Source organism: Trachemys scripta, chromosome 1, assembly GCF_013100865.1.
Source record: "Trachemys scripta elegans isolate TJP31775 chromosome 1, CAS_Tse_1.0, whole genome shotgun sequence".
NCBI lineage: Eukaryota > Metazoa > Chordata > Testudines > Emydidae > Trachemys > Trachemys scripta.
The window spans coordinates 64,977,542-64,990,622 of record NC_048298.1 but is presented as its reverse complement, the minus strand read 5'-3'; the positions used below and the strand labels follow the sequence as shown (position 1 = coordinate 64,990,622).

The following is a 13,081-nucleotide window of genomic DNA, read 5'->3' as shown; positions in this document are numbered from 1 at the left end:
GCACTGGAGCAGGGAGAGATGTTCCAGGAGATACCTGCTGTTTTCCTTGCAGCAAAGGAAGCATTTAGTGGAAGTGTCATCATATAGTTTTTTTTCTGTCTCCACTTCTCCCATCTACAACACCTCAGGTTGGGAAACACTGTTCTAGAGAGGCAATGCTAATATTGGGGAATCATTTGGTAGAGAATGTCTATTCAGGGCAATATAAGTGATATTTGCCTCTGACCTAGACATTAGACCAAACTGCACTATTACAGTAGTTTAAAACTGAAGTAACTCAACTGGCTTCAATGGAATTATTCCAGATTTACACTAGAGTGCCTAAGCTCAGAATCTGGTCTATCGTCATCTTTTTCTTGACGGACACAGAGACCAATGACTTGAGATCACAGATCTGTTATACCAAAAGGAGGGATAAGACCTATCTGAGGATACAGAGAGAAACTCTTGGTTTAGCAGTCACAGGAGCAAATGTATAATAGAGATACACTGTTATTGTAGTTAACAAACAGTTTCATGGGCTTCAATCTTATATTGTGGGCTAATAATTTTGTCCCACCAAAATTATTGCAAAATATGGTGCAATTTTATTTAAATGGATCTGAAGTTAATTCTAGGGACAGTTTAGCAGTTCTTCATTTCAGACATCAAGGGAAACTTTGTCAGGTCTCCTATTTGCCTGGCAGTTCCATACCTGGAGAGGGTGTGCATTGCACCGAATGATGAGCTTTCAAATCTTCTTCAAAGTCAAGCAGAAAATCCTCAAAGTCACGTTCATCTGTGGGAGAAAATTCCTGAGACTTTAGACTGAGACTAAGTTCCTTAGTGAGTATAGGAAAATGGCTGTGATAATATAGGGAAATGGCTGAGACTAAGTTCCTTAGTGAATATAGGGAAATGGCTGTGATAAGTTACTTTAAGGCAGGGGTAGGCAATCTATCGCACATGTGCCAAAGGTGGCACGCGAGCTGATTTTCAGTGGTACTCACACTACCCGGGTCCTGGCCAACAGTCTGGGGGGCTCTGCATTTTAATTTAAACAAATTAAACAAACTGTCCCGGCCTGCCAGCGGATTTCCCTGACGGGCCGCGTGCCAAAGGTTGCCAATTCCTGATCTAATCACTCCAGCCATTGGAGGTCAGAATCTCTCCTTGGCACCTAGGTAGTGCTAGGAGAAGCCACAGGCTTTCGTACCATGTCTCTCACCACATTTTATAATCCTAATGGGCTATGTGTCTTCTATCCTACTCTAGGGTTGCCAGGTGTCCAGTTTTTGACCAGAACGCCTGGTCGAAAAGGGGCTCTGGTGGCTCTGGTCAGCATCACTGACCGGGCCATTAAAAGTCTGGTCAGAGGGGTTGGCAGGCTCCCTACCTGGCTCCACGCGGCTCCCAGAAGCGGTCGGCATGTCCCCCCTCCCTCTCCTAGGTGCAGGGATGGCCCAGAGGGGCTCTGCGCACTGCCCCTGCCCCAAGTGCCAACTCTACAGCTCCCATTGGCCATGAACCATGGCCAATGGAGCTGTGGGGGTGGTGCCTCTGGATGGAGGTCGTGCCTCCGCCTAGGAGCCAGAGGGACATGTTGCAGCTTCCGGGAGCTGCCTGAGGTAAGTGCCGCCTGGAGACTGCACCCCCTCCCCAACCCCTTGCCCTAGCCTTGAGCCCCCTCCTGCACCCAAAATCCCTCCCAGACCCTGCCCCCCTCTCTTACCCTAACCACCTGCCCTAGCCCAGAGCCCCCTTCTGCACCTGAAACCCCTCATCCCACACCCCCAGCCAGAGCCCAATCCCCTGCCCCAGCTCAGCCTCCCAGAGCCTGCACCCTGACTCCCCTCCCATGCCCCAACCCTCAGCCCCAGCCCTGAGCCCCCTCCTGCACCCCAAATCCCCCATTCCCAGCCCAAAGCCTGCACCCCAAGCTGGAGCCCTCACCCCCCCACACACATCCCAACCCTTTTCCCCAGCCAGGAGCCCCCTCCCACACCCTGAACCCTCATTTCTGGCCTCACCGCCTACCCCGCACCCCCAGCTCAGACAGCAGACCTCTTCCCACATCCCAACCCCATGCCTCAGCCCGGAGCCCCCTCCCACAATCCAAACCCCTCAGCTCCCCCCCTTCCTGTACCTCAAAACCCCTCATCCCCAGCCCCACCCCAGAGCCTGCACCTGCAGCTAGAACCCACACCTCCTCCCACATCCCAATCCCCTGCCCGGACCCCCCTCTCGCACCCTGAACCTCTCATTTCTGGCCCCACCCAGGAGCCCGCACCCCCAACTGGAGCCCTCAGCTCCTCCCACATCCCAAACCCTTGCCCCAGTCCAGTGAAAATGAGGGAGTGAGTGAGGGTGGGGGAGAGCGAGCCACAGAGGGAGGGGGGATGGAGTGAGCGGGGGAGGGGCTTCAGAGAAGGGGCGGGGCAGGAGCCGGGGGCAAGGGCATTCGGTTTTATGCGATTAGAAAGTTGGCAATGGCAACCCTATCCCACTCCCAACCATGTACTGCTGCTATGAGCAGCGCTTGGTAGCCCAGAACACATGTTGCTACTTTTAAGGCCACCAGCAACTTGTGGCAGCTCTAAACCATCTTGCTTTGCAAATGCAGGATATCTATTGTGTAGGATGACAGGCCAGCACCATGTCACCCCCTTTGAATTAAGAGGATGATTTTTGCCTCCGGTGTGAGGATCCATCTTGACAGTGTCTCTTTAAAACAGGGGTCGGCAACCTCTGGCACGCGGCTCGCCAGGGTAAACACCCTGGCGGGCTGGGCCAGTTTGTTTACCTGCCGCGTCTGCAGGTTTGGCCGATTTGCGGCTCCCACTGGCCGCGGTTCACCATCCCAGGCCAATGGGAGGGGGTGGGGGGGCGGGAAGCGGCGCAGGCCGAGGGATATGCTGGCTGCAGCTTCCTGCCGCCCCCATTGGCCTGGGATGGTGAACCGCGGCCAGTGGGAGCCATGATCGGCTGAACCTGCCGTCGTGGCAGGTAAACAAACTGGCCCAGCCTCCCAGGGTGCTCACCCTGGCGAGCCACGTGCCAGAGTTTGCCAACTCCTGCTTTAAAAGGATATTATAAATACATTCTTGTTTAAACTTTGAGAGCTACATCTCACTACCATAACATTTAATGGCAAAATTCCCATTGATTTAAGGGGGGTGTCCTGGGCCCTAAAGTAGGTTCCAAAGCCAAAGAGTGACATTAAACTACTTACCTTGAATGTGTAACATTCCAGAATCTTTCTTATGAAAATCATCAGCACTGCTGTTCTCATCTTTGTTCCACTGGTTGGAGATTTTGTAGTGGCTTTCACAAGTTCCAAATGCACAGCACTGGTAAGCATAAGGCATTTCTATGACCCTGCACATTAACAAACAAAATATGCAGTTACACTGGTTACAGTACTTTACTTAACGTATTATACCTCATCGCTAATGTTAATATTGAGAAAAATGAACTCAGTTAAATAACTGTAACTGAAAGGAAAAATAGCCACACATTTAAAAAAACAAAACAAAAACCTTGTTAATGCAGAGTTTGGGATGCATAGTTTAAATTACAAAAAAATAGAAAATGAAAATGGTTCCAAGACCAATTTTAATTCAGACACATTGCACACATCCTATATATTTTGTTATGGAGATTTTACAACATATTCAGTAATATATTAAGCTGTAGATTTAATAAAGCAGGAACAGACGTGCAATGCAGTTGAATGAATGTTGCTGTCGGAACCATATTTTAATGTCCTGACTTTTAATGATTTTAACTGTTTTAACTCACTGAGTTTTCTCCAAGTAGTTTTCTTAGTTTTTTCTTTTAGAGAGAGAGATCCAAATACCCTAACTGAATCCTACCTGCATAACAGGCAAAACCCATATCTCAGTGCACAACCCCCACAAATTTGGGGGAAGTTAAGAGACTGAATTTTGGATCCAGATTAAAATTTCTCCCATCTCCACTGTAAAATAGCTGAAGGGGGTTCATCTCTGGGCGGAGACCAGGAATGAAGAATTCTAAACTGAATAGTTAATGATTTGGAAAGTTAAGAACATGTGAAAATAGATTGTTACAATGGAAACTGTTTTGCTACCTTAATTATCATGCACACATCTGCACACTATTAAGGGGCACTGCCATCCATGACACCTTTCAGTGCACTGGTATTTCTGACACTTAACCAGGTTTTAGTCAATGGGTTTTTCATTCTTTTTACTGTTATACAAATTCTAGGTCTCTTGTACATTTTGAATTCTATTTTGTTTGGACATTCTCGGGCAAATTCTGAAAGGGGTTGAGAAAAACTGTAGGGGTTTATACTGTATGGCCCACAAATAGATGAATTATCTCTGCTAATTACACTGTTACCTCTGATAAATAAATATTTGATCCAACTCAGTTTCCAGTTGTAACTGTTAATTAACGCCTAACAATTAATAACTAAAAACAATAAAAACGTATCACTAAAAATTACTCGAATTAAACATAACATAAATGGAAATAAAATGGGTTCATATCAAATTATCAGGTAAATCTTTTTATCAGATTAATCAAACAACTCAATAGAGCAAACAATTCCTATATAAACTCTAAATAGCAATCTGGGGAGGTGGCCATTTACAAAGCGATCAGTCCAAATCATAGGGCCTTATGCCAATCAGAGCTAAACTTGCACTCTAGGCAAAGGCTTGGCAAAAAGGGGGAACAAACCAAACCCAAAGCTAAAGCTAATATTTAAATTACAATTTAAATGCCAACTAATGAGCTACTTGTTCAGATTTCCGTGGTGAGGTGGAAGCAATAGCAATCCTTAAGTCTGTCCCCAATATAAATATTTGCATAAGATATTTTAAAATACTCCAATAAAGTTCAGGATAATAAAGTTTTAATTGAGAACTTTGTGAAAATAATGATTTCCTATGACTTAAACATAAAATCCCAGAATGTGATCTTTTAAAAAGAGTGAGATTATCCAGTTAAGGCTGTCATTAAATGTTTGAGAAATGACTTCCTAGGTTCCTCAACTAGCCTCTGTGGGTTTGAACCACAGATACTTTTGCGTTGGCTCATGCATGGGTGCCTGCACACACCCACGCTCTTTCGCTCACTAGCAATCAGTCACCTAGTGGAGTTAAAAAAAAAAAAAAAGATGCAAGACTATTGAGTGAGCCCAGAAGTGTCCCTCTGCTGACAAAAAGTAGATACGTACGATAACAAGTCCATCCTTTTGCAAGATGGCTGTTGTGATTCTTGTGGCTTTGTGAAGCTTTGGAAGAGATTGAGCCTGCCACGGAAAGGATCAACAGGTGGATTTCTCAGCTCTGCTGATTAATGGTAATGGACTCATTAGCTGACTAGGACACTTCCTTTATTTGCTTGGTGGTGACAAGTCTTCAGATGTTGCTGGATTCCTGCCCCTCTGATGGCCAGTCATGGGGGAAGACATGTAGGCCTCAAGCCAGGGCCGGCTCCAGGCACCAGCCCACCAAGCATGTGCTTGGGGTGGCGCCTGGAGGGGGGCGGCGCGGTGGGGCGCTCCGGCCTGAGAGCGGGGCCATGACTGGGCTCGCCGCCCTCCCCACAGTGCTCAGGCCGCCGGGGAGAGCGGAGCCGCAGCAGGCTTGCCGCCCTCCCCCCCGGCGCTCCGGCCAGTCGGGGAGAGTGGGGCCCCGGCCGGGCTCGCCGCCCTCCCTCTGGCGCTCTGGCTGGTCGGGGAGAGCGGAGAACCGCGGCGGGCTCGCCGCCCTCCCCCCAGTGCTCTGGCCGCCGGGGGCTCTCCGCCCTCCCCCCGGCACTCTGGCCGCTGGGGAGAGCGGAGAGCTCCGGCTGGGCTCTCCGCCCTGCTCCTGGTGCTCTGGCCGCTGGGGAGAGCGGAGAGTTCCGGCTGGGCTCTCCGCCCTGCTCCCGGTGCTCTGGCCACTGGGGAGAGCGGAGCCGCGGCGGGCTCGCCGCCCTCCCCCCGGCGCTCCGGCCGATTGGGGATTGCGGGCCCACGGCTGGGCTCGGCGCCCTCCCCTGCCGCGGTGGCCCTGCCTCAAGCATTGCAATGTTCCATGGCTTCTAGATAAGGTGGCCAGGTGCCCAAGCCTTCTCAATTACCACTCTTTAAAGGGCATGGCTTCTGTTTCTCATCCCCTTTGTAGGTCCTCCCAGAATCTCTTTGACAAGGCCCTATTTTCCAGAGTTACAATGAGTTTAGATTAACTAATCTCATAAAAATTAATATCTTCCTCTTCCAATAAATGTTAGTCTGGAAAATCCTGCCCATTAAGCAATTTAAAAGGTACATGGCCAGACGGTCACTTAGTAGATCCAAAAATATTTTGTGCCACAGCCAGGATCAATTTCTCCTGAGCTGATGGACATCAGCTTCCCTGGTCACAAAGGAACCATTGTCTTATAACCTTCTAATGAACCTTCTTGAAAACTGTCTAAAAAAATTCAAAGATAACTCAAAAATGCAAAACAAACACAAAAATTGGAACTGACCCACATCACACCACACCAGAGATTCAACTTTATGCTTCACAACAAACACCTGGACCCACTTCCTTTTACTTTAAAGGCAGAATGACTGACTGCTACTTAATGGAGAACATAAATCTCTTTTACATCTTTGGGGTTTAGCTGCTGCTGGCAGTTTAACTTTAAACAGGTAAAAAGCTGGGTGAAGATTAGATTTTAACTGTCAAAATAAAATATTTGACTCATAAAAATTCACAATTTTAGGTAGAATTTGTATACTGGGCCTATTTTGCTTACTGGGTCCATGCCCATGGTAAGCCTCCTTTCCTCTGTGTGAATGGTTTAAGAAGCAGAGAGCCCTTGCAGGGAGAATTCGAGCTTTTCACATTATAAGGTGGGAGATGGTCATGGTTGGTGAATGGGAATGGTAAATTGTGAGTAGTCCAGGAGGGATGGCCAGTGAGTTGTGAGTAATGCCAACCCCACAGTGACAGAGGAAAGGAGAAGCGGGCAACATTTGTGTTCTCCGTGCTATAGTGAACTTGGCTAGGTGATAATTGTTGTGCCATTACTGGAATCGGAGCTAAGGATTCCACCTCTCAGCCCCAAGATGTTTCTCTGTATTTATGAGCAAATGGTCCATTTAGCTGAGCTGTGAGTTCTTTCCAGGGATTTGGTCCTTAGCTTTGCAAATGATGTAGAACAGCGCCAGTCAGGAAAGTTTGTGCTAGTTCTCTGTTCATGTTCTGTGCTTTGAAGAGTCACTTTAAAGCTCTCCGGTGAAATCCTGGCCCCACTGAAGTCAATGGCAAAACTCCAATGGATTTGAATGGGGCCAGGATTTCACCTCTGTTCTTCACTGGCTGCATGCACCTAACTCCTGCTAATGTCAATCAGAGTTAGATATGTTCATTGAAGGAAGAATAGACCCTTCTAGAACTGTTTTTGCAAAAAATGTAAGGGATTACTTGGCACTTCCTCATGAGTTTATTTCATTTTCATAAATAATTTAGTTGTATTTTCAGCAAAGTACTTGATTTTCATTTAGGAGGAGTGCATCATTTCTAATACACAAAACCAAATTTAAAATGGGTTAAGTACAGTTATGATTTCAATCAGTCCAGCAATCAGCTACACTAAGAACATTCCATGTCCTCTTTCTTATGTCGGCATGTCATGGCATATGCTGCATTTTCATAATAATCACAGGGTAATTTTGAATTAACGCTTTTGTTATATTTAAAATATTTTTCAGAAGTTGGTCCGATCATTTTAGAGGGCTTACCTGTCTTGCATGGAGAAAGAGAGAGAATAAACACAAGGAGAGATGTGCATACACAGCACCCACAGGAGCCAGACTGTGGGCCTGCCCCTGCAAGATGCTGAGCACCTCTGTTGAGTTGAGAATAGTCCTGCAAGGTGCAGACCCCCTCTAGTGGGTGTTGAGAGCACTCAGCATCTTTTTAGACCTTCACAGATTTTACAGCCAGAAGGGACCAGTAAATCATCTAGCTGACCACGGCATAGAATTTCACTCAGTTACCCCTGCACTGAGCCTCATAACTTGTCTTTGACTAAAGCACCTCTTCCAGAAGGACATTCAGTCTTGATCTGAAGACTTCAGGAGATGGGGAATCCATCATTTCCCTTGGTAATTTATTCCAATAGTTAAACAGGCCTCATTGAAAAAATTGAGCCTAATTTGAATCTCTCTGGTTTCAGTCTCCAGTTCTTGTTGTGCCTTTCTCCCTTAGACTAAAAAGCCTTTTATTATCCCATATTTTCTTCACTTACATATTGTAATCAAGTCACATCTCCATTTTCTTTCTGATAAGATGAAGAGATTGAGTTCTTTAAGTCTCCCCGTGTAAGGCATTTTCTCCAGCCCTGGGATCATTTTTGTGTTTCTCTTCTGCTCCCTCTTCAATTTTTAAACAATTTGTAAAATATGGACACCAGAATTGTACACAGTATTCCAGTATCAGTCTCACCAATGCCATATACCGAGGTAAAATCACCTCCTTACTCCTACGCTCTTGTTTATATATTTAAGAATCACATTAGCCCTTTTTGTTACAGCATCATGCTGGGATCCCATCTTGATCTGCTCATCCACTATGACCCCTACATCCTTTCCAGAGTCCCTGCTTTCCAGGAGATAGTCCTCCTCCTGTAGGATGAATATTTTGAAGGATGAATATAGTGATGACCTATACATACATGCTAGTCAATCATTTCATTAAGGAAGAAATGGGACTCTGTATTGCAAATATTCACAGGTGTATAAAATAATAATAATTTATACTTAGCACCTTTCATCTGAGGATGTCAAAAAACTTGAACATGAAGCATTTAGGCCTCAATCTTGCCAATACTTACACACATGCTTACATTTATTACGTTTATTAAGTTCATTGAATAGTCCCAAATATAAGTACCCATGGTAGTAAAGTTAAGCAGGTGTGTAAGTTTTTGCAGGATCAAGCCATTGGCTTACAACATCCCTGTGTATCTAATAATTATTACAGATGGGTAAGCTGAGGCACAGAGTGAATTAGGGCCCAATCCTAATCAAAATGAAGTCAGTGGCAAAATTCCCATTAACTTCAAAGGTACAGGATCACGTTGTATGTGACTTACCCACCATCATCCAGAGCTGTGAATAATTACTAAAAACCACTTCCTTCCTATATCACACAGTGTCCAGTCGAAAACGTTCTACCAGAATTAAGGGGCTGAATAACAACAACAAACTACTTATTTGAACTTTAAGATTTAACCAAATGATCTGGGAGAAAACTGTTTATTGTTGCTTTAAATGAGTATTGTCAAGTATTTTGGTACATTAAAGAGCATATTTTCTCCTTAGCATCTACTTAGTTCCCATTAAATTTAATGGGAGTTATGTAATCGCAGTCAGTGGAAGACGAGCATTAAACTGCTAGCAATATAATTTTAACAGCTTTTGAAATGTATCGCCAGGAAGCAGATGTGGATCATACTAAGCAGCTACTGGGGTTAATATTTCAAAGCCCATTGTAGTTTCTTCAGTTAAAAGTGAGTATAATAAAAGGAGTCTATCATATTTTTATCATATTTGTTTTAGTTTTAATACTGCAGATCAAAGTCTTCCAGTATGAAGCAATGTACATTACACAGTGACACACCTTATATTGCACATGAACACAAATGTGGCTTATTAGTCTTAATGACATACTCACTTGAGTTCTGGAAAATTTTCAGATGATATCAAACTTTGTAGGTCATGATTTCCTGTTAATTTTAAATGAGTTAAACCATGTAGCCCAGTCACAGGAAAAGAGGACAAAAGGTTGGATGACAGATCCCTGCATAATAGCAAATAAAAATCAGCTTACAGAGGTTTTTTTTCCAGCACTAGAAATGTTTTTTAAAATAAATTAATTTAACCGCACCAAAGTTTATTAAACCCAATAGGGCCCCCAGTCAGCAGAGAAAATATGCAGCATTCTCCACAAATATACACCCATTTTCCCAGCAGAATATGTGACTGGACCATGGTAGCATTTTGCTCAGTAGTACCCGCTGTGGGTTAATTATTACCAAGACCTGACTCTGTGCACTCATGGCACCAGTTTTAGAGAACCGGTTATCAATTAAAAATGAATTGACTGTTCTCTGAAACTGTACATTGCCAAGTGAGAGCTAGTTCCCAGCTAGAACTAAAGGGCATTATTTTTAACCCCTTTGAGCAGGACCGACTGGTTACTAGGGATTATGAGAACACATGTACTTTTTCTTTAAAACCAAACCAAGACATAGGAGATTCTAGGCAGAAGCGCCACATGAAGCAGAGAGTGAGTATGAGCTTTAGCAAGAACACTATTTTCTTTCTTCTAATAAACTACCTTGTTCTGTGTTAGAAAGTGGACCTGTGATTATTTATCATTGTCACATGAAAGAAGCTGTCTGGCAGCGATGCTATAGACATGGTGTAGTACAGCCATGCGATAGTGCTATTGCAAGGTGCAGTACCGGCTGGTGCCACGGGGGAGCTCTTGGCCGGGGGAGATGGCTGTCAGGCTGCAGAAAGGAGCCCATCAGGGTAGGGATTTCAACAGCTAATTCAGGTTATCCCCACAGAGGCAAGTTCTGTGGCTTTCAGCACCAATACCAGCCACATTCTGTCCCTGCTGCCTCTGCCCCTGCTTCTCCAGATCTAGCAATAGATAGGGATGGGTTTTGAGCGACACTGAGTGGGATGGAAAGGGATAGGGTTTGAGACAAGTGAGATGGAGAGTGGTCTCTGCGGTGCTGGGGTGTGTATGTCTGTTGAGTCTGAGGCAAGTCGGGTGGGGGACAGGTTTAGAGCTACAGTGGGGAGTTCTGAGAGAATGGTATGCCTGAGGAGGGGGCGGGAGAGGAGGATGAGACCTGCAGGAAGTCTGAGTTGTGGGAAAGTTGGGGAGGACAGTGTGTGAATGTGAAGGATTCTCAGCCGAGTGAGGTTAGGTGAGAGGATGGTGGAAGGGGGCTTCTGGGATGAGGGGACAGGGTTAGAGAAAGAAACTGCGGGGCCTTGAAGAGAGGGGTTCTGAACTGAAGGGGGATGATTGGGGTTGGCAGAGTTGACTGTGGATGAGTGAAGTAATGTGGGGGTGAGTGGCCTGGGTAAGAAAGTAAGGAGGGTAGGAGCTGAACTGGAGTCAGAGAAGAGGCTGTGACTGCCCTTTATGGTACTGTGTCACAGATCTTCCTTTTTCTTCCCATTTCTCCACCATCCTCATTCATTCCCCCACAAATGTCCCTGCTTTTTATTTGGTCAACAGGCAGGAAGGAGAGTGGAGGGTCAGAAGCTCATGTAACTGCTGCCACTTTCAAGGATACACAGAATTGTTACTGTCCAGGTGGCTGCTTACTGGAATGTTAGTGGAAATGAGTGGCTCCTACAGAAGTACTAGGTACATGTTTAACAATATGGGAGATGCCAGCAGCAACATATTTAAATACCAGGGGTGAATTCCTGGTCTTAGTCAAGTGAATGGCAAAACTTTCATTGACTTCAGTAGGGTCAGGATTTCGCTCCAAGTCTTCTGCTACTATTGGACCTCCATCTGACTGTGTTAAAGGACATTTTTCTGCAAGCCTCTCTGATTGTTTGGCAATGTACTGGCTAAAATTACTCAGTGTGATCCCTGATCCATTTCTCAGGCCTCGATCATGCTCTCCTGCATGGGAAACCCTTAATTGCCAGTGAAAGAGATATATGTGGGATTCCCCTTCCAGAGACTTGCCTCCCAGTCATTCCATTGCGAAAGGAAACTTTGCCCACCCACAAAAAAAGATGGGGGAGATTGCCTGTAAAATCAGTGGATCCTGGGAAAACCATGTGAGGCAGCCTTACGGAGGTGCAAGCACTTTGTCCCCAGTGCCCCTCATTATCTCGGCTTCTGTGTGGCTTCAATGTAGCCATGCTACTAGCATTTCCCCAGTGACCCATTGCCCTAAGGAGTCTCCTTAAAGAGGTATTCCAGGTGCAGTGGGAGGCAGATGAAAGTTAATAAAAACTTGGAACTAATTGTGAGTGAGGACTGCAAAACTGGGCATCTGATGCTTAGACCACTAAGCTATTAGTGGTGACAGTTACTAATAAAGCATACTTTTGCATCACATTAATATTGCTGAAACAAAGTTAGAACAGTTACTAAGACAGTGCCCTGTTTAACTGTGATTCAAATCCTTATTCCTGATGCTGCAAATATTCTAAAAATAACTGAAAACACTGCTGGTCTCAGCTACAAGGGATAAAACCACTAGCACACTGGAAAAAAAAGAAAAGTGGGACATGCCGACATGCTCCAAACACCCAGCATCATTAGGGTTAGCTAGTTTTCGTAGACAGTCATGAGTGGAAGTTATTTCCTATAAGATTTATGTGAATGGCGGAGATGTGAAAAAGCAAAAATCTAGAGAGAGTGTTCAATAGCCCAGAAGGATTAGGCATAGAGTCACAGTCTGTAGAACCAGAATTTCTGCTGACCAGGCCCCCAAATTATAAAGAGTGCATGCCTTTGCAACAAAAAGTATGAAAAAAATTACTTAAATAAGTAAATACTCACAGTTTGATCAGGGATGGTAAAGAGGAGAATGCGTTGGGGTGAATAACTGCAATTTTGTTCCAAGCTAAATCCCTACAAGAAAAGTGAGTAGAGAATTACATACCCTCTGAATGTATTTGGAAGATTTCGGGCACTTGATTACGATACCTAAATATCAAAAAGGTATATGTTACATCCAAATACTTTCAATAGGCTGCTATATTTATTGGGATCATGTATATCTTATAGTGAAATGTCTTTCATCCTGTTTTAAATGCGTTAAAGTCAATTAATTATGAAAATGACACCAGTTTCAAAATCCTTGCAATCTATGTTATAAACAATCTATGGGCTTGGTCTTGCAAACATTTACATGAATGATCTGTGCTCAGAACACCACTGCTACTGACTTCAGTGGGAGTGCTCATGTGAGGAAGGACTACTTATGGGAGTGAGAATTTGCAGGATTGGGACCAATTTTTTTAATACCGTCTTCTATAGGGAAAAACCCACACAGCTTTCTACAGTTGACTGTTGTGTAT

General features: G+C 44.9%; 1 protein-coding gene across 3 annotated transcripts in view; it reads right to left on the bottom strand.

Moving 5' to 3' along the window:
• Window positions 1-13,081, bottom strand: part of LGR5 (leucine rich repeat containing G protein-coupled receptor 5) — a 121,702-nt gene that overhangs the window by 4,044 nt on the left and 104,577 nt on the right. For all 3 annotated transcript variants that reach the window (XM_034771466.1, XM_034771476.1, XM_034771486.1), the window contains exons 14-17: window positions 12,561-12,632; window positions 9,684-9,809; window positions 3,212-3,357; window positions 695-778 (exon numbers count right to left, since the gene is read on the bottom strand). In XM_034771466.1, the coding sequence (XP_034627357.1) occupies window positions 695-778; window positions 3,212-3,357; window positions 9,684-9,809; window positions 12,561-12,632 (428 nt within the window). The remainder of the gene's footprint in view (window positions 1-694; window positions 779-3,211; window positions 3,358-9,683; window positions 9,810-12,560; window positions 12,633-13,081) is intronic.